At 36.6% G+C, this 22,423-nt stretch overlaps 1 protein-coding gene across 3 annotated transcripts in view; it reads left to right on the forward strand.

Moving 5' to 3' along the window:
- CBFA2T2 (CBFA2/RUNX1 partner transcriptional co-repressor 2) overlaps nt 1–22,423 on the forward strand; it is a 140,286-nt gene that overhangs the window by 85,555 nt on the left and 32,308 nt on the right. For all 3 annotated transcript variants that reach the window (XM_020902527.2, XM_070472544.1, XM_020902529.2), the window contains exons 2-3: nt 11,635–11,778; nt 14,471–14,712. In XM_020902527.2, coding sequence (XP_020758186.1) covers nt 11,635–11,778; nt 14,471–14,712 — 386 coding nt within the window. The remainder of the gene's footprint in view (nt 1–11,634; nt 11,779–14,470; nt 14,713–22,423) is intronic.

Below are 22,423 nucleotides of genomic sequence, written 5' to 3' on the forward strand. Positions count from 1 at the left end.
CCCTGAGAATGGATTTGCCCTAAAAAGGTTTTGGTAAATAGAAGATGAACATGGGTGAATGATCCTGGCTGTCCAGAACTGGGAGTTGAAAATATCACCAGAGAAATGCAAAGTAGAATGTTCTATGAAACAGTGTGGACAAATTGCAGAACGTGGAAAATGGTGAGAGTGAGGAGTTTGTAAACATGCTATAAATGTTTGACTTTATGACTAATCCAAAGAACCTGATTAGTAACTTGAAGAAGAGGATGTGAGTAAACTATTAAAGTATGAACGAGTATTTAGTGTATAAATAGTCACTATCCTGTTTTTTTTTTTTTTTTTTTTACTATCCTGTTTTTAAATTTATTTTTCATTGAAGTATAGGTGATTTATAGTGTTGTGTTAGTTTCTGGTATATAACAGAATGATTCAGTTTTACACATACATATTTTTTCATATTCTTTTCCATCATGGCTTATTACAGGATATTGAATATAGTTCCCTGTGCTATACAGTAGGACCTTGTTGTTTATCCATTCTCTGTACAATAGTTTGCCAAACTCCCAGTCCATCCTTCCCCCTTATTTCCTCCCTCTTAGCCACCACAAGTCTGTTCTCTGTGTCTGTGAGTCTGTTTCTGTTTCATAAATAAGTTCATTTGTGTCATATTTTAGATTCCACATATAAGTGCTATCACATATATTTGTCTAAACAATCAACAAATCTTATTTATTGTAACTCTAAATATTTTTGAAATCTGTCCCCATTTTTCCATTCCTACTGCTACTCCTATCCAAGGCCACAATCGTCTCCCACTATAATAACCTTGAAAGTTAGTCTCTTTCTGTATTATGATCTCATCATTTCCCCAACTGTAGCTAGTGATCTTTCTTTTCTTAGGACATATTTCAAGTTTACAAAATAGGAAAAAAACACACTATAACAAATACCCATGTACCCACTGTTTGTCAGATTTTAATGTTTTGTCTTATAATTTGCTTCAGATCTTTTAAAGCAGTGAAATGTTAGAACTACAGTTTGTGACCGTACCTGATTCCATTCCTTTCCTCCCTTTGCAGTAGTCATCTTGAATTTTATGTTTATTATTCCCTTGCTTAAAAAATTACTTTACTAAAAAAAAATAGTACTTTACCACATATACATATATAAATGTAAATCAGTCTCTTATCACACATTAATTTTAAATGGTTTTTATAGAAGTATCCTACTGTCCCTATTTTTCATGCAACATACTCTTTAGCAAGTATGGCTACACTGTTTGGGGATTTAGCTTTTCAATACACAGAGCTTTAATTAGTTCACTTATTTTAACAGTCTTCACTGTTTTTTATGAATAAGCCACAATTGTCTATTCTCTGTTGCTGGACATTTAATGTATGTAAATTTTGTAAATTTTAGTAATTGCTCATCAAGTTATACCAAAAGTCTTGCTGGCATGTAATAAGATTTATGTTGAACTTATTCATTAAAATGAAGAGAGAATATTAGTGAGTTTTTCATCCATAAGCATGACAGATTTTTCCAATTATTTGTCTCCTTTCATGTCTTTCAGTCTACTTATATTCTTTATAAAGATTTTATGTATCTTGACTTATGTTTATTTCTAGGTGGCTTATAATTTTTGTTGTGTGTTCTTATCTTTCTGAAATTACTGTTTATTTGCTGGTGTATAGGAATGTAATTTTTAATGCTGTTTATTTATTTTTGGCTATTCTGGGTCATCCTTGCTGCACAGAGTTTTCTCTAGTTGGAGTGAGCAGGGGCTACTCTTAGTTGCAGTGCAAAGGCTTCTCTTATTGCAGACTACAGATTCTAGGGCATACTGGCTTTTGGTAGTTGCAGCATGTGGGCGCAGTGGTTGGGATTCCCGGCCTCCAGAGCACGGGCTCAACGGTTGTGGCATACGGACTTGGTTGGTCTGATTCTTTACCACTGAGCCACCAGGGAAGCCCAGGAATGCAATTAATTTTTAAAATATTAGGCTTTTATCTAGCACCCTTGCTAAACCTGCATGTTTTTTTCTAATACTGGGTGGTAGAGTCTCTTGGGTCGACATAGAAAGTTATCCTGTGTGTGCAAAAGGATCATTTTATTTCTTTCTTTCCAATCCTTATACCCGTTATGGTTGGCTAACAGTCCTGCGCCGTGACTTGTGGTGGTGGTGTTTTAGTCACTAAGTCATGTATGACTCTTGCAACCCCATGGACTGTAGGCTGCCAGGCTCCTCTATCCATGGGATTTCCCAGGCAAGAATGCTAGAGTGGGTTACCATTTCCTTTTCCAAGGGATCTTCCTGACCCAGGAATCGAACCCACTTCTCTTGCATGGCAGGTGGCCTCCTGCATTGCAAGTGGATTCTTTACTGCTGAGCCACTGGGGATTCCTACTATGGCTTAACTCTTGAGTAACTATTGAAAAGAAGCATTGATAATGGGCATCTTTTTCTTTCAGAGTTGAAAGGCGATGCTTATATTTCACCAATAAGTATATGGGTTTTTAGAGGAGACCCTGTATCAAGTTAAGGAACTGATCGTCTATTTCTAGTTTTATTCATATTTGTAAATGGAACTGGGTTTTATTGAGTGCTTTTCTGTAATTATAGAGTGATCTTAAGGTGGGTTTAGGGGGATTTTTTAAAATGAATTTTTATTGGAGTATAGTTGATGTACACAGTTGTGTTAGTTTCTGCTGTAACTGATTCAGAGTGAATCAGTTACATTTCTACATCCACTCTTCTTTAGATTCTTTTCCCATATAGGTTATTACGGAGTATTGAGTAGAGTTCACTGTGCTATACTGTAGGTTCTATTAGCCATCTGTCTTATGTTTAGTAGTGTGTATATGTCAATTCCAATATCCCAGTTTATCCCATCCCCCCTTGGATACCATAAGTTTGTTTTATACATCAGTGACTATTTCTATTTTGTAAATAAGATCATTTGTGTCATTTTTTAGATTCCGCATATAAGTGATATCATGATATTTGTCTTTGATTTCAGTACTGTGGCAATCTCTAGGTCTATCCATGTCACTGAAAATTGTATTATTTCATTCTTTCTAAGGTGTTTCTAAAAAATCTGTTAATGTGGTGAATTATTGGACTTTCTAATATTAAATTATCCTTACATTCTTAGATAAACTCAGCTTGATTGTAATTTTAAAAAAATACATTACTGGATTTGGTTTGCTAATTTTCTTAGCTTTATTGTGAGATAATTTATACTTATTAAATACACCCATTTGATGTAAAAAATTTGTGTTTTAGCTGTTGTATGTAGTTATTTTAACATTGTTATAATCAAGATATGGAATATTTCCATCACCATAGAAAGATTGATCATGCCTCCTAATGTGCCCCTCTGTGGTCAGTTTCTTCCCATCAGTACCAGGCACTGATCTGTTTTTTGTCACTAATTCTGTCTTGTCTGAAGTTTCATATAAATAGGAGACTACAGTATATAGTTTCGTTGTGTGTCTGGCATCTTTCACTTAGCCTAATGCTTCTGGTATTCGTCCATGTTGTTGGATGGTAGTACATTCCTTTTTGTTGATATGTTACAATTTGTCTTTCTTTAATGGCTAGTATATCTTACACCTTTTTATGTCCTCACCAGCCATTTATATATCTTCTTTGAGAATTGTTCCTTCAAATCTTTTTTGTGCATTCTTAAAATTGGGTTGTTTGTTATCATCAAGTTGTTAGAGTTATTTATATGTTCTGGGTTATCTTTGTTTCTGGTGTCAGATGGCACTAGTTGAAGACAGAAAGGAGAGGTGACTAAGAAGGAAATAAGCATAGTCATGAAGGAAGTGGTCCTTCATAGGTATGCTGGTCATCTTTGAGGTTCTCCATTTAGGTCTGTCTGAATTTTGGAAGAACATCAGATAACTAGCCTCCTTTTTGTGGTTCTTCAGCTTCATGTTGTTAGTGTTCTGTCTTTAATTTTTTTTCTGTTTTAAAGTAATTTTTATATGTTACTTTCTTTCATTGTCAATACTAGAAGTCTCTTTACATCCAGGCTTTAGAAAATAAAACATTATTCAGATGAACCACTGTGGTTGATGTGGTTTTTTACAGAAAGGTTTACAGGCATAGAAATAAAAAATAAACTAAGAATTAGGCATGTGAATTTTTCCAGTTTTTAATCAACCGTAGTAGAGATCAGTAAACTGTGGCCCACTGCCTGGTTTTGCAAATAAAGTTTTATTGGAACACAGCCCAGTTCTTTGTATATTGTCTACTGTGCCACCACAGCAGAGTTGAATAGTTGTGACAGAGACCATATGGCCCAAAATGCCAAAAATATTTACTGTCTTGCCCTTTACAGAAAGTTTGCTGATCCCTGACTGTAGAAAATGTATTAAATTAAATTTTCAATGTATTTATGAATGTGGAATGGAAACATCTGTTTTTTTCAATCCCTATCATTAGTATATGGTAAAGCATTTATTTTGTTTCAGTTGGGTTCTGTTTTCAAAGACCCTTGTAAAATACTTTCTGGTAGTTTCTTTACCTGAATACTTATGCCTCTGTTTTTGTTGAATAATAAATTATCTCTCATTGTAAATAATTATTTCTGGCTATCGCTGCACATGAAGCCTGCATGTTGTTAGAAAGTTGAATGCATTGTCAGGTTTGTGGCAGAGCTACAAGAATGGGAAATGCTTATCCTTAAGCCTTATAAGCCTATAAGTGCAACAGTAATTTTGATGTTCTTTCCATGATCTTTAAAAGATTAAAATACTCAGTTTTGGAAATGCTTCTTACCTGATAGTTACACATTTAGAACATTTACCTATGTTTGACGATTGTTAAAGAGAAATGGTGGTCAAGAAAATCTTTTTCCTGATTTTTTCCTTGGTCTGATACTGACTTTTGGGGCAGCATTCAGACTGTACACGTCATGCTTTTTGTCCAGATGTGCTGCCTGGACAGCCCATGTAGCCTTCCCAGTAAACTTGTAAAGACTTCCCTGGCCATCATGAATTAAGTAATGCTTCTACTCCTTTATTTTCTTAGTATTTTGTACACATTTAAATATATTTGTCTTTCCTGTAACTCAGGGTCCTGTCTTCTTTTTCTGTTTCCCAGAGTCTTACAAATACAGGGCAGTTGGTATTACAGAAACTAGAGCACCTCAAAATTCAGCTACAAATGATTGCAAATAGTTCAGTTATATATCAGTAGAGAATTGTTTGAGAATTGTGGTATGCTCCCACAATGAACTGTCATGAATTGATTATTTTTTAATTTTTATTACAGTATAGTTGACTTACAGTGTTGTGTTTCTGTTGTACAGGAAAGTGAATCAGTTATACCTATACTTATATACAGTCTTTTTTAGATTCTCTTCCCACATAGGTTATTACAGAGTATTGGGTAGAGTTCCTTGTGCTATATATAGTAGGTTCTTATTAGTTATACAGTATATATTTATACTAGGCTATATGCTATAAGTATTTAAATATACTATATGTATTTATATATAGTAGTGTGTATATGTCAATCCCAATTTCCTAGTTTATTCCTCCCCCACCCATCATTCATTTGTTTATTAAAAAAAAAGTTGTGGAATTAGAACTTTCAGGACATACTGTTAAATTATAAAATGAAACAAAAAAACAAGGAGCAATACAATTTGTATGTGATAAAGATCAGTTGCCTATTGGTTTATTGCTACAACAAACCATGCTAAAACTTAGTGGCTTATAAATCTATGAGACAGGAGGTTCTGTTCTTGCATGTGCTCATGTGTTCATGTCTGCAAGCAGTTAACTACAGATCATATTCATTAGGTTAGGCTCTTACATGTTTGGGGATTATCTCATTTGTAGAGAGAGAGAGAATGGGTGGATATACAAGAAACAGATTTAAGTAGTTTTGGATGAGGTGTGGGGTATATACGGACAGGAGCAGGGAGTATTTCTTTTTATATCATATATTAATTTTTGAACCATATAAATTTATGCTTATACATACAAAAAAGAAAATTATCTATCTAACCTCTGCCCACCCCCCGCCCTCCCCCAAATAGTTCTTTTTAAACTATGACAGTTGTTTCTTAGTTAGGAATCTGATTTGTTTTAAAGAACTGGTAATGACTTCCTTGGTTCACCCTGTTTGGAATGATCAGTATTCCTGTGCTATTCATCTGAAAGATCTATCAGTTCAGGTTAGTTCAGTTCAGTCACTCAGTTGTGTCCAACTCTTTGCGACTCCGTGGACTACAGCATGCCAGGCCTCCCTGTCCATCACCAACATCATGAGTTTACTCAAACTCATATCCATTGAGTCGGTGATGGCATCCAACCATCTCATCCTCTGTCGTCCCCTTCTCCCGCCTTCAACCATTCCTAGCATCAGGGTCTTTTCAAATGAGTCACCTCTTCGCACGAGGTGGCCAAAGTATTGGAGTTTTCAGCTTCAGCATCAGTCCTTCCAGTGAACACCCAGGACTGATCTCCTTTAGGATGAACTGGTTGGATCTGCTTGCAGTCCAAGGGACTCTGAAGAGTTTTCTCCAACACCACAGTTCAAAAGCATTAATTCTTTGGCGCTCAGCTTTCTTTATAGTAAGAAAGTATAACTATAGTATAGTAAGATCTATATTCAGCTTATTTTTCTCAGAGATGATAATCAGAAGCACTTGACCATATCTTCTACTCTCCAGAACTTAGCATAGGGAAACATCTCAGTGGCCAAGTAAGATCATTAACAAGGTTATTGGGAGGGGATATGTCACAGAAACCATAGTCACACAGCAAATAAGTGATAGAGCCTCCTTCGCATCAAGCTCACCTTCTTTCACTTAAATTTCATTCCTCTTTGCAGCTCTGGGATTTCCACCTCTTTGCAGTTGTTTGTGGACACTCCTTCCCCTCACATAGTTGCATTTGTCTTCTCTCTTATATATACTTCTTGTATTTATTGCTCCTTCATCAACCTCAAAGTAATTTTTTAAAAACTGTAATTTGAAAAAAAAACACTAATGGAAAAGCGGTTTATAATGACTTGTAAATGCCCTCATTTATGGGCAGTTTATCATACAAGATTCTTCCCAAGTAGGACTTAGTTACACAGGATGTTTACATTTGTGTTTAGCATTACTTTCTCTTAAAGCTACAGAATAATTCTGCCCTTTAGTTTCATGTTTGATTCTTCAACTCCTTATGTGGGGGGGGAGGGGAATATCACAGTACCTGCACACAGAGAACTGTTTATTATTTGTTCTCTTTTGTCATTTTTCTGTTTTTGTAGCATCTTTCACAATGGAGGGGTAAAATCATTACCCAGACATATTTTCCCGTCCTTCTTCTTTAGCTCAAGTTGTTTGGCTTTATATTGTTAGGTGGTGAAGCATCAGTGATTTTGCAAATTCATGCAATCACATTTCCAATATATTCAGATATTTTCAAAGCACAAACTCATAGAGTGACTGAATAATTACATTGAACTTTAGAATCTGTGTTTAAGATCTAGTTGAACCTTTCTGATAAAACTAAGGGTTAATTTAATTTTCTAGGACTGAATACTTTGTCTCTTTAATGGTTCAGGCAGTGGTGTTTATGGACTCAAGACAGTTTAAAAAATAGAATTTCTTCTGTTTGAACTTTTAAGTTTCTCTGGAATTGAAAAGAGCTCAAAATATGGTTGGTTCTTTCAAGGGATCTAGCTAGATGTTTTATAAAACATCAGTTTAAAAAAGATTCAGAAATGATGTCACTCTAAAAGTGATTGGCCACCATGCAGAGTGTTTAAATGCCTACTTTGGAATATACTCCTTATCCACCATCTGAACAACTGCTGGATTTATCAGATTATGAACCAGGATAGAGCTCTCATGTTATTAAGTGCAGTCTTGCTGCCCAGCTTTCAACACAACATCATCTTACATTATACTTGGTACTTTTGCAACTGTTAATTCTTAGATTTTTTTCCATACAATATCACTGAGGTCGCATGGACTGTTGATCGTATACTCATTTTCTGTGAGAACAAATGTCAATATTGACTTGGTCATAGTCACAAGGCAAGTTAAGTGATAAAATCAGCACTAGTCTTCATGTTTTCTAATCGTCATTAGTATTCTTTCTTAAAGTACCCTCTTTATATCCAACACTAGCATTATCTCTAATCTTTACAACAGAATGAGGCCCAGAAAAGTGAAGTGATTTAATAAAATTCATGCAGGCTGTTAGAATGACGGTTCACACCAAACCTTTCCATTTCTGTACCCATACTCTTCCTACTAGACAGTGTTGTTGCCTGAAACCTGAGGCATATCACTAGTGTTGCAGGTTTGTGAGTAGTGATGTGAATAAAGGATAGGTAGTTTTAACCTATAAATGACACTCTGGAGTTTGGGTTTTTCCCATTTTCTAAGCTTTCAGTTGGTATATAATTCAGTGTTCTTTAGTTGGGCTGCCCTGAGTTTTTTCATTCTGCCGAGTGCTTAAGTGCTAAAACACATCTCACTGCTAAGCCCTCCTCGGGCCTTTGGCGCCCTTGCTGTAAAGGCAGGTGGTCTGAAGAAAGGCTCCCTCTAGGTTGTTGCACATTGTACACAACATATAACAGTGCGAGACAACTGTCAGCTCCTTCCTTCTTTTCTCCCCTCACCCTCCAGAAAGTTGAGCCCAGATGGAAGAGCTGGAAGCGTGTCAGCTGTGCTCTGAAGGGCATTGAGAAAACACTGTCAAGAAGAAAAAGGCGAACGTGATAGCTAATTAGTCCACTAATCAGACAGGACGACCATCAATTTTATAGTGAAAATGTCCCGGACAGAGAGATGGAAGGGCTGGCAGAGTATTGCCCACATGGCTCTCAGAGAGCTGCACATTTTTGTCAGGGGATTTGTGACTTGGGATTGCTACCCTGATTGGCTTTACGTATTCATTTTCTCTCTCCCCAAAATGTGGCCACTGCAAACTAAAGTAGAAAAATTCTTTTGGGGGATATTTTCTTCATGAGAAAGTGCCCTTCAGTGTACAAAGATTTGCCTTTTTGCCAGTGTCATGAATGCTTTTAGATGTATTGTGCTTATAGCTATGATCTCAGTGAAGGAAAACTTTGATGTAACATTCTCATTTCTCTATTTCTTGTATTTTGAATTTAGCAGTTATTAGAGAATAAGTGCATGGTACTTAAGTGAAAAACTTGGAATTGCTGAGAGGAACATAGCTCAACTTAAAGATTATTATGGTAGCCCTAACCCTATTTTTAACCAAGTAGTTAACAAGCTTCCTTTAATGGGAAAAATAACTCTCTGAAGATATTAGAACATTACTCTTCAAGTCCTATTCATATTAGCTCAGACCTAATTCTAATGTCAGGTTTAATCTACCCAATCTGATTTTCTGGGATTTGTTGCCATCTAGTATTATCAAACAGCTATAATTTGTCCTTGTGGATGAAGTAGCCTGTGTTTAGGGTCACCTCTACTTTTATTTTATTTTTTGGACACTCAGCATAAATGACATGCCTGGTATCAGAGATGTTGTCTCCACTCTTTTTTCTTACTTAGAGTAGTTATATATAAACATGTATTTCATCATCCATAGTAATTTATATACAGCCAGCTGTGATTCTGTTTCCATGCCATGCAGTTGATGTTCACTTGTCTGGTTAGTCCCGTATTAGCTACCCACCCCCCACTACTTTGATTAATTTATAAGAAGTCAGGAAAGAATGCAGTTGAGATAAGCTGAATTCTTAACCTGGTTTCTTTCTTTCCCAGCCACTGTTCTCACTGTTAACCTTTGTGTCACATAATCCCTTGACCTTGCTGCCTTGCCTTAGATTCCTAGGATTGCCATAGCAAAGTCCCACAAACTGAGTGACTTAAAACAATACTATTCTCTCACAGTTCAAGAGGCCAGATGTCCAAAATCAAGGTATCAGCAGAATTGATTCGTTCTTGGCCTCGGAGAAAGAATCTTTTTTTTCCTTGTCTTCTAATTTCAGGTAGTTACGGACAATTCTTGGCATTCTTTAGCTTGCAGATGGCACTGTTCCAATCTCTGCCTCCATTGTCACATGGTGTTCTCTCTGTGGACCTAGGTCTGTCTTCAGGTAGACTTCCCTCTATCTGTGTTTTCCCTCCTCTTACATCATCCTCTTATAAGGACATCATATTGGATTTAGAAACTACTCAGATAATCCAGGATAATCTCCTTCCCTCAAGATCCTTAATTACATCTTCAAGGACCTTCTTTTTCCAAATAAGGAAGCATTCACAGTTCAAGGAATTAAGAGGTGGACATATTTTGGGCAACCACCATTCAGCCTATTATACTCAGTAATCATTTTCATAACTTCTCAGTCCTCTAGGTAGATATGTTGGTATTAGGTTGGTACAAAAGTAATTACAGATTCAGAACATGAATTTTAAATTATTGTAACCGGGCTCAAACACATGTTTATTAATCAAAATAGGAACCATTACAGTCAACACATATTTGCCTAAGAGGAAGAAGTTTGTTTACTCCTGTAGCATAAAAATCGGTGCTTCAGGATTCGAGCAACTCTTGGAAAGCATTTTCTGCCTCCTGCTGATTGTGAAAGCATTTTCCCTGCAAAAAGTTGTCGATGCTTGAAGTGGTAATTGTATGGCCAGAGGATGAGGCAAAGCTTTATATCCCAATTCATTCAACTTTTGAAACATTGGTTGTGCAACATGCAGTCAGAATTTGTGGAGAAGAATTGTGCCCTTTCTGTTGACCAATGTCAGCTGCAGGCATTGCAGTTTTCAGTGCATCTCTTTGATTTGCTAAGCATACTTCTTAGGTGTAATGGTTTGCCTGGGATTCAGGAAGCTGTAGTGGATCAGACGGGCAGCAGACCACCAAACAGTGACCATAACATTTTTTGGTGCAAGTTTGGCTTTGAGAAGTGCTTTGGAGCTTTTTGTCCAACCACTGAGCTGCTTATCACCAGCTGTCATATAAAATCCACTTTTCGTCACATGTCGTAATCCAGTCAAGAAATTGTTCATTGTTGTTGTGTGGAGTAAGAGAAGACAACACTTCAAAAAATGACAGTTTTTTTGGACTTGTAGTCAGGTCATGTGGAACCTGCTTATCAAGCTTTTTCACCTTTCCAATTTGCTTCAAATGCCAAATGACCATAGAATGGTCGACGTTGAGTTCTTGGGCAACTTCCCATGTAGCCGTAAGAGGATCAGCTTCGCTGATTGCTCTCAGTTGTCAATTTCTGATGGCTGGCCACTGCACTCCTCATCTTCAAGGCTCTCATCTCCTTTGCAAAACTTGATCCACTCTTGCACTGTGTTCATTAGTAGTTCCTGGGTGAAATGAATTGTTGATGTTATGAGTTGTCTCTGCTGCTTTATGACCCATTTTGAACTCAAATAAGAAAATCACTTTTTGTCTAACATCATTTTCCTATTCTAAAGTAAGTATAAAATAAATGGCAAGTGATGTCCTTAGCAAAAAAAAAAAAGAGATATGTGCATATAACATAACCACAATTATTTAAGAATGTATCAAACAGCAAATTTCAACAGTGCAAAAATGCCAATTACATTTGTACCAATATAATATTTCAGATTGTTGTCACTATTTTTATTATCTTACAGGAAATTCTGACTTCATTCCTTTTATTCTTTACAGTTGGTGCTGACAAAAGGGTGCCAGCGATGCCTGGATCTCCTGTGGAAGTGAAGATACAGTCAAGATCCTCACCTCCCACCATGCCACCCCTTCCACCAATAAATCCCGGAGGACCCAGGCCCGTGTCATTCACTCCTACAGCATGTGAGACCTCTTAGTTACTTGGGTTTGTGGTTCACAGTGATGTTTGGATCTAAATGAATGTCATTAAGTCTTCTATGTATACTACTCAACATTTTCTTAATGGCTATTAACATACACACATATATTTGGTTGTTTCTTTTTCCCTCAGAGAATAGCACATAACTCTTTCAGGTACTTGGAAATTTAGTAGTATAAATATTTTGTTTTCATATTTTTTACTTAAAAGTATCTATTTTAATTTCTTTGACTCTAAAAGGATGAATCTTCAATTATTATACTGATTCATAGGATTCAAGGTAAATTTTATAAAATTATTGAACTACTCCACGAGTGTCATGGTAAGGTATTTTTTACAAAAGAAAATAATTGTTTTATTAGTTTAGTAGGGTTGCTTTAACAAAATTCCAAAGACTGGGTGATTTAAACGACAGAAACTTATTTTTTCACAGGTCAGGAGATTAGAAGCCTAAGATCAAGATGTCAGCAGATTGGTTTCTTCAGAGGCTGTCTCTCTGTCTTGAAGAGAGCTGCCTTCTTGCTCTGTCCTCTCATAGCCTTTCCTTGTGCATGTGCATCCTTGATGCTTCTTCCTCTTCTTAGAAGTACAATAGTCATATTGGATTACCGCCTAGGTCATGACCTCACTTAACCTTTAAGGGCCCTGTCTCCAAATACAGTCACGTTCTAAGGTACTCTGGGGGTCAGAACTTCAACATAGGAATTTGAGAGGGGGATATAATCTGGTCCATAACAATCATGTTAGACAATAAATACATAATAAGTTGCTCAGCCTTATTAGTCAAAAAGGAACTAAAACCAATGTAGTACTGTGTACACCCACAAGAATGTTATGAATGAAATAAGAGCATCAGGTCTTGGTGAGAGTATGTGGAGCAACTTGAACAATAAATTGTTTATAAGAACATTTTTTGGGGGAAAAAAAAGAACGTTTTTTGGTACTAATTATTTATGGTCCGAAAACATTTGAAGTTAAGTAACTGGCAACTGGAATAATTTGAGCAAGAATTTATGATATGAAGTTTGGTATATTTTTCCCTTAATTTCTGAAATTTTATCTCACAGTTAAACAGCCTTAGATAAAGGTACTGTCTTTGAAGTGTAGCAGATTTAAATCTAGACTATCATTCAGATTTCAAGATACACACTGTAGAATTTTATGTGTATCTGTATGTGTAACTAAATTGAGCCCTTTTAACCTCCATACTTGACTGTTTAGGGGTGAATGTGTTATTTCAGAAAATGTGACCACATACTTTCATTGAAGAAACTGTAAAACAGCCCGAGGGAGTATCAGAGTGGCCAAAAGCATGATAATGTATTATATTTATGGGTTGCTTCAAAAGAGGGCAGCTCTCCAGCGGCAATGGTCCTTTCTATGAACAAAGAGAAATGGTATACCTTTGCACCTAATTTTCTGAATTGCTGAGGTTGAGTGTTGAACCTTCCTTTCCAGTAGTAGCTCTAATGTCCTTTCTTGGAAGACAGTAGAAAGATTGCCATCTTTTTTCTCAGCCTGTTAACCTTTTATGCAGTGAGCCTTTTAGCAACATTTTAATGGACACTTTGATAGCTAATTATGATATACACAGATGTATATTTATCAAGAAGTGGACAGTCTTTCAAGTGGTGCAAATATAGAAAAAACTAAGTATAATTTGGTAAGTAAAATAAGGGGCACATGTACATAGCACAGAGAAAAGTTATGAAATCTATTAGGAGCAACATGCTTGCATACTGAGTCGCTTCTGTTTTGTCCAACTCTTTGCAACCTCATGGACTGTAGCGTGCCAGGCTCCTCTGTCACACTGTCTGTCAAATAATGCTTCTTAATACAGGTGATATGTTTTTAGACCTTGTTTTATTTTGCTAAATTTTCAGGCTTGGAAATGATTAAATAAAAATCTATTGACACTTAGGCATATTTATTTCATTCATCAGGGAAGAAGGGACTTTGCCTCCAAAACCATAGCTCTAGAGTTGTGTTCCAGATTAAAACTACAAGAAATCAGTGTTCAGAACAATGGGCAAATAGGAAAACTGTAATTAATCACATATATTATCATTAGATTAGAAATATAGAATGAAAGTGTCCCATATGGTATCTAGAAAACGCTTAGCACTATCAAGGCAGAGGAAAACAGATTTTGATGAATGTGAATATTCTGAATGGTCAAAGAGATACATATCTCATTGTAGGAATACGTCAATAAGCCTATGGAGTAGAAAAAAAAATTCTCATATTAATGCAACTCTCTGCTTTCTGATAATCTTGTTCAAATGCTATATATTTAATTGACCGCTTTGCTTCAGGAGTCTGAAGTTGGGATCGATGATACCATGTTGAAAATACATATTCTACCAGATTCCACTCATGCCACCCATTGCAAGAAGTCTTAAAAGCTACCCTTCCTTCCCACCCCCCACACCTGTGGAAGTTAGATGTCCCTTCTCTTTGCTCTTCTCTCTTAACACGTCTGTGTTACTCTGTTACCGTTTTTTACCTGGCCATCTGTCTCACTGAAAGCAGTGTTGTTGAGGGCTGACTCAGTGTCTTCTATACACTTTTATCATGTGGTTTACAAAATTCAAATCAATGAATGAGAGAGAATGCAAAAAAGAAAAAATAATAGAGATCGTTGTGATTTACACTTAAACCAAGTTTTTCTTTTAGTGAGCAATGGCATCAACCATTCTCCTCCTACCCTTAACGGCGCCCCATCACCACCACAAAGATTCAGCAATGGTCCTGCCTCTTCCACATCATCTGCGCTCACTAACCAACAGTTGCCAGCCACTTGCGGTGCTCGGCAGCTCAGCAAGTTGAAACGCTTCCTCACCACTCTGCAGCAATTTGGCAATGACATCTCACCTGAGATTGGGGAGAAGGTGCGGACTCTTGTTCTAGCACTGGTGGTAAGTATGGCATCACTGTCAACCACTGCTTTGAGTATGAGGCTCAGAACTGAAGCCAGCAGAGAAATTGTGCACACTTTTCATTGCAAAACTTGTAGCAGTGTGGTAAATTCTACAGTCTAGATTAGTTTAATTTGTACAATATTGTTGAATCATGGGTTTCAGTTGTGGATAATGTTTATCAGTTTAATTCCTTTAAGCAACTTTGAATTTGTCTTAAAACTGAGTTTCAACAGATCCACTGAGGTTCCACCAAGTTTTGTTACTTAATAATATATTCAGTGCCTGGTGCGTTGTTTCCTCATACAAATACAGTATCTTTAGGATTTTAAAGGTACACATAATTTTTTTTTTCTATACCGAGGGGCAAATCCATGCTATATGTTAGAGATTTTCTTCCATTGACACCTGGGAGGGTTCAACTCTCAGTATATGTAAGAGAAGAGCTACCAGTTCTTAATGTTTGTAAATTGAATTCCTCAAGATTTACCTCAACTAAAAGCACACTGTGCTCCTGCATATTAGCCTCTTATGTGATAAAGATGATTCACACAACTTGGCATTTCTCAAAGTGTATTTAGTGACCCCTTGGATTTCTCAAGACCCTTTCAGGAAGCCTAGGAGGTGAAAAGCGTTTTCATAATAATATTAGAATATTACTTATGTTTTGACTCTTAATTCTCACATGATTGTTCAGTGAAATTTTCTAGAGATTATATGATGAGGATATTGCAACACATTAAATTCAGAAGAGTCCAGCTTTCTTTTCTTTTATTAAGTTATATAGCAGAGACAGTTGCAAAAGAGGGGCTTCCCTGGTGGCTCAGACAGTAAAGAATCTGCCTGCAATGTGGGAGACCTGGGTTGGGAAGATCCCCTGGAGAAAGGAATGGCAAACCACTCCAGTATTCTTGCCTGGAGAATTGCATGGACAGAGGAGCCTGGCGGGCTACAGCCCATGGGGTCACAAACAGTCAGACAGGACTGAGGGACTAACACTTTGACTTAAAGTTACAATGTTGTGTTAGTTTCAGGTGTACAGCAGAGTGCTTCAGTTATGTTCTTTTTCAGATTTTTTTCTATTATAGGTTATTACAAAGTATGAATATAGTTCCCTGTGCTATGCAGCAGGTCCTTTTTGTATATCTGTATTATACATGGTACTGTGTATCTGTAAACCCCAAATTCTTAATCTGTGCCCCTCCCACTTTCCCCTTTGGTAGACATAGTTTTTATCATAAACAGATATTGAATTTTATCAGAAGCTTTTTATGTGTCTATTGAGATGATAATATGGTTTTTATTCTCCAGTTAATGTCATGTATTACATTGATTGGTTTATGATATTCACAGTGTATAATCCTTTTAAAGTATTGTTGGAGTTGGTTTGCTAGTATTGTTGAGGATTTTCCCATCTGTGTTCATCAGTGGTATTAACCTGCAGTTTTCATTTTTTGGTAATATCTTTATCAGGGTGATTGTCACCTAATAGAATGAGTTGGAAGTGTTCGCCCCTCTGCAAGTTTTTTGAATAATTATAGGAGGATATGTGTTAACTCTTTTCTAAATGTTTGGTGTAATTCACCTGTGAAGCCACCCCTGGTCCTGGACTTTTATTTGTTGGGAGTTTTTTAATTGCTTATTTAATTTCATTACTGGTAATTGGCCCACTCATATTTTCTATTTCCTCATAGTTCAGTCTTGGCAGATTGTATGTTCTTAAGAGTTAGTCCGTTTCTTCTAGGTTGTCCCTTTTGTTGGCATATAGTTGCTCCTAATAGTCTCTTACAGTTCTTTTGTTTTTCTGTGGTATTGGTTGTAACTTCTGCTTTTTCATTTCTTACTTTATTGATTTGGGCCGTCTCTCTTTTTTTATTAGTCTGACTAAAGGTTTATCAGTTTTGTTTATCCTTTCTAAGAACCAGTTTTTAGTTTCATTTTGATCATTTTTTTAAATCTCCATTTATTTCTGCTCTGATCTTTATGCTTTTTTTCTTTTTGCTAACTTTGGGATTTGTTTTCTCTTCATTCTCTAGCTGCTTTAGGTGTAAGCTTAGGTTGTTTATTTGAGATTTTTCATATTACCTGAGGTAAAGTAGTATCACTGTAAACTTCCCTCTTAGAACTGCTTTTGCTGCAACCCATAGGTTTTGGGGTGTTATATTTTTATTTGTCTCTAGGTATTATTTTTTAATTTCCTCTTCAATTTCTTCAGTGATCCCATTGGTTGTTTAGTAGCATATTGTTTAACCTCTCTTGTGTTTGTGTTTTAAAAGATGCTTGATATGATTTCAGTTTTCTTGTATTTACCAAGGCTTGCTTTATTGCCCAGCATGTGATCTGTCCTGAAGAATGTTCCATTAGCACTTGAAAAGAGTGAGTATCCTGCTGCTTTCAGATAGAATGCCCTATAAATATCAATTAAGTCCATCTGGTATAATTTGTTACTTAAGACCTGTATTTCCTTATTGATTTTCTGTCTGGGTGATGTGTTCATTGATTAAGTAGAGTATTAAGGTTCTTTGTATATGTTAACATTTGCCTTGTATATTGCTCCTGTGTTGGGTGCATATATATATATTTATAATTGTTCTATCTTCTTGGTTGATCCTTTGATCATTATATTTGGTGGGTTTGGTGTTTTTTGTTTTGAGTGGGCGGGGAGGTTTGGCCACACCACTCAGCTTGTGGGATCTTAGTTCCCTGACCAGAAATTGAACCTGGGCCCTTGACAGTGAGAGCATGGTGTCCCAGCCACTGGAGCACTAGGGAATTCCCAGTCACAGTCTTTAAAGTCTTATTTTGTCTGATACGAGTATTGCCACTCTGACTTTCTTTTGATTTTTATTTGCTTGGAATACCTTTTCCCATATCCTCTCTTTCAGTCTGTGTGTGTCTCGAGATCTGACATATGCCTTGTGCTCAGTCACTTAGTCCTATCTGACTGTACGTAGCCCTTTGGACTGTAGCCCGCCAGGCTTCGGCAGCATATACATGGTTCCTGTTTTTGTGTCCATTCAGCCAGTCTGTCTTTTGGTTGGAGCATTTAGTTTATTTACATTTAAAGTAATTACCAGTAAATATGCTCATATTGCCATTTTGTTCATTGTTTTTGGATATGTTGTTTAGGTCCTTTTTTGCCTTTCTTCTTTTGTTCTCTTCTGTGATTTGATGACTATCTTTGGTGTTGTGTTTTAATTCCTTTTTTGTGTGTGAATATATTATAGATTTTTGTTCTACAGTTACCATTAGGTTTTTGTATAGTGGTCTCTCTCTATACATACACACATGCTTGTTTTAAGTTGCTGATTTCTTTCAGATAAGTTTTCGATACCCTGCATTTTATACTCTGCTCCCCTCATGATTACTGTTTTTGGTTTTATATCTTACATCTAATTGTTTTATGGGTCCCTTAACTGCTTATTGTGGATACAGAAATGTTGCTACTTTTGTCTACCCCACCCTCCAGTAGCTTTGTGTATGGATGATTTCCTGCCTTTATTTTATATTTGCCTTTACCAGTAAGCTTTTCCATTTCCTAATTTTTTCATCACTTTAAGTATATTGTGCCACTCCTTTTTTTTAGCAATTATCTGCTAAAAAATCAGCTGATAGCCTTATAGGAATTCCTTTTTATGTTGTTTGTTACTTTTCCCTTATTGCTTTTAATATTCTGTTTATCTTTAATTTTTGTCATTTCTGCCTGGGCTTGGGTGACTGTTTCCTTTCCCAGTTTAAGGAAGTGTTCAGCTATCATCTCTTAATATATTTTCTCAGACCCTTTCTCTTTCTTCTTCTGTGTCCCCTATAATACAAACATTAGTGCATTTGATGTTGTTCTAGAGGTTTCTTACACTGTCTTCATTCATTTCTGTTCATTCTTTTTTCTGCTTGGTGGCAGTGATTTCCATACTTTGTCATTCAGCTCATTTATCAATAATACTATCTCATTTAGTCTACTGTTGATTCCTTTTAGTGAATTTTTCATCTCAGTTGTATTCTTCACCTCTTTTTGGTTGTTTTTTTATTACTTTCTAATTATTTCTTGAAAAATTCTGGTTTATTGCTCTGTGTATCCATTTTCCTCCCAAATTCTTTGATCATATTTACAATCATTACTCTGAACTCTTTCTTGGGTGGATTGCCTATCTCTATCTACCTCACCTGTTCTCCTGGGGTTTTGTTTTGTTCCTTTGTCTGAAACATTCTGCTGTTGCCTCATTTTGTCTACATTTCTCTTTGTATTTTTATGTATGTGGTAGGTTAGTTACATTTCCCGATTCTGGAGAAGTAGCTCTGTAGGAGATATCCTATGCATCCCAGGAATGCACTCCCATCTCGTCATCCAAGGAACAGGGGCCAACTGTTCTATGGTAGTGTCTGGCATGAATTTGCAGACTTGGTTTTTATTTCCTTACAAAAGTTTGTATCCATCACAAGTGTTTTTAATTCTCAGTTTTATTTTCAGATATAGTGATTATTGATAGATGTAACCCACAATAATTGAGGGATTACAAGACAAAAGTTTATTAACTGCTGCTTTAAAACATTACTCAGTATTGTGCAGAAGAAACCACTTTCATACAAGGCAAAATGTAATAAATGACTTCTTTATCATGTGAGATTCTATCCCTGTTGTTTTGTATAACTGTAGGTGGTTCATTACCATTGCTGTATAATATTTCATTATAGAAATATACCACAATTTATACTGTTTAAAAATATTTATTTTTGGCTGTGTCGGGTTGTCGTTACTGCACAAGAACTTTCTTTAGTTTCAGCAGGTGGAGACTACTCTCTATCTGCGATTCATGTATTTATTGAAGGGTTTTCTAAATTTATATCATTTCTCACTAATTAATCTTTAGACCATTTTCATAGAAAACAAGTAGTTCCACACAGTTAGGATTTTCAGCCATATTACATGATGACACTTGGTAACAATATTTTTTAATATCATTTTATCTATACAGTACTTTACTGTTTAACAGAATACTGAAAATATAGTCCAACATCCCAGTTTTAAGTGCAGTCATCAGAACCACCATTGTATTTAGGAAGTGAAAGTGAAAAGTCGCTCAGTCGTGTCCAACTCTCTGTGACCCCACCAGGCTACTCCATCCATGGAATTTTCTAGGCAAGAGTACTGGAGTAGGTTGCCATTTCCTTCTCCCAGAGCTGAGATTTAATACAGAAGTATAATAAGGATACAGAGCTGGATCAGAAAGGTGAGACACAGTCAGGATCTGGAGGAATCCATATGTAGGCTTCCTTTTTCCCTGTATGAATGGTCAGAGAGAGTTCACTCTTCCCCCATCTGTGAAGATAACAGCAGCATATGTGTGATGTCTCTACCCAAGGAACCCCATTAAACACTCAATGCCCGGGCAAGTAGGCGCTCTGTGCAGCATGTATGAAATTCCAGACTCCTAGAAGGAAGATTAGTGTTTAGCATAAATCAGAGCTTGTAAAAATAGTACCGTCATCCATTGAGGGAAGGTGTTTTTGTTTTTTGTTTGGGGTGAGGGGGGTCTGTTTATTGGTCAGATTTTAGAGTACCATGGAAAAGTCTTTCTGTCTCTAGACTAATAAAATTTACCTTAAATGTCAAAACGAGTTTGAACATAATTGGAAGCAAAGTAGACATCAGAATTCGCCTGATGCCATTTCCAGCAGCAAATTACTTTAAGTAGGATCTGCTTAATTTCAAGAGTAAAAGGAAAAAATGACAGCTCATTTGCACGTGCATGCATACACAAAACGAATTTTTTTCTAGCTATGAGCTATGAAAATACACTTTTTTTTTTGTTTGGAGTCTCCATCTCAAGGAAAGCAGACAAGACTTCAAGAGAAAACATCTTGAGAATGCAGTGGAGTGGTTTGCTAGTCCTTGACAGTGAAAGTGTTAGTTGCTCAGTCATGTCTGAATTTGCCAATCTATGAACTGTAGTCTGCCAGCTCCTCTGTCCATGGGATTCTCCAGGCAAGAATACTGGAGTAGGTTGCCGTTCTTTTCTCTAGGGGATCTTCCTGACCCAGGGATCAAAACTAGGTCTCCTGAATTGTGGGTAGATTCTTTACCATCTGAGCCAAATGTAGATATAGTCAATTGTCTCTTTTAAATGACTGTGCTTGGGTTAAGGTTTTGTCTTTTTTCTCTTTCAATTTTTTTAATTGTTTGATCATGAAGAGGTGGTAAGATACACATAAGCACAAAATTTACTACCTTAACTATTTTTTCATCGTAACGATTTTTAAGTGTATAGTTCACTGGTATTAAATATACTCATTGTTGTACAACATCAACCACCATCTACCTTCAGAATTTTTTTTTATCTTTTGGAACTGTAACTTGTGCCCTTAAGCAATGATTCCCCATTTCCTTCTTTTCTCAGCTCTGCCAGCCATCATTCTACTTGACTACTCTAGGTACCTCATATTAGTGAAATCACAGCATTTATCTTCTTGTGGCTGGCTTATTTCACTTATATAATATTGTCAAGGTTCACCCTATTAGTCTAGAGTCATGTTGTAGCATGTCTTACAATTTTCTCCCTTTTTAAAGATGAGTTAATACTTCATTACACACACACATACACACTATGTTTTGCTTATGCATTCATCCATTAATGAATACTTGAGATGCTTTCACTTTTTCAGTTATGAAAAGTTTTGTATCAGTGTAGGAAATTATAAGTGCCTCGACACCAATCAGTGCCCCAACCTTGCAAGCAGGCTTTCCTACGGTTAGCAGTTGTTGACCAACTATATTGTCTGTTCTGTACAAAGGCCATTGTAAATAATGAGCATTTTTATGTATAGTACATGTATGCAAACATTGCACTGAACAGTGGAATTGTGATTTCATAGGGTATACATGTATATAAATTTAGTATATAAAGCCAAATTATTTTTCCAAGTTTATGCCAGTTTATATTCTCACATATTGAGATTTTCATTGAGATCAGCATCTTGGGGCTTCCCTGGTGGCTCAGGGGTAAAGAATCCGCCTGCTCAGTGCAGGATAGTCAGGTTCAATGCCTGATCTGGGAAGATCCCACATACTACAGAGCAACTAAGCCTATGTGTCACAACTGTGCACATATGCATTGGAGCCTGGGAGCCACAACTGCTGAGCCCACGTGCCACAGCAGCTGAAGCTGGTGCATCCTAGAGCCTGTGCTCCACAAGAGAAGCCACTGCAATAAGAAGCCTGTGTACTGCAACTAGAGAATAGCCCCCACTCGCTGCAACCAGAGAAAAGCCCTCACAGCAACGAAGACCCAGAACAGCCAAAACTAGACAGATAGATAAATAAAAATAAATAAGCTTATTAAAAAAAAAAGATCAACATTTTATGCAGACATAGATGAATCTGTGGACACAACGGTGGAAGAAGAGGGTAGGACAAATTTAGTAGCATCAAAACACATACATTCCCATGTGTAAAATAGATAGCTAGTGGGAAATTGCTGTGTAACACAGGGTGCTCAGCCGGGTGCTCTGTGTAAACCTAGAGGGATCGGATGGTGGGTGGGGAGAGAGCCTCAAGGGGTAAAGGATATATATCTACTTATGGCTGATTCACACTGTCATACATTAGAAACCAACACAACATTGTAACGCAGTTATCCTCTAATTAAAGTAGATTTTAAAAAAAGATAAGTGTCTTAGTCCTCTTAGGTTCTTAGAATAGAATATTGAAGAGTAG

Source organism: Odocoileus virginianus, chromosome 9 (genome assembly GCF_023699985.2).
Source record: "Odocoileus virginianus isolate 20LAN1187 ecotype Illinois chromosome 9, Ovbor_1.2, whole genome shotgun sequence".
NCBI lineage: Eukaryota > Metazoa > Chordata > Mammalia > Artiodactyla > Cervidae > Odocoileus > Odocoileus virginianus.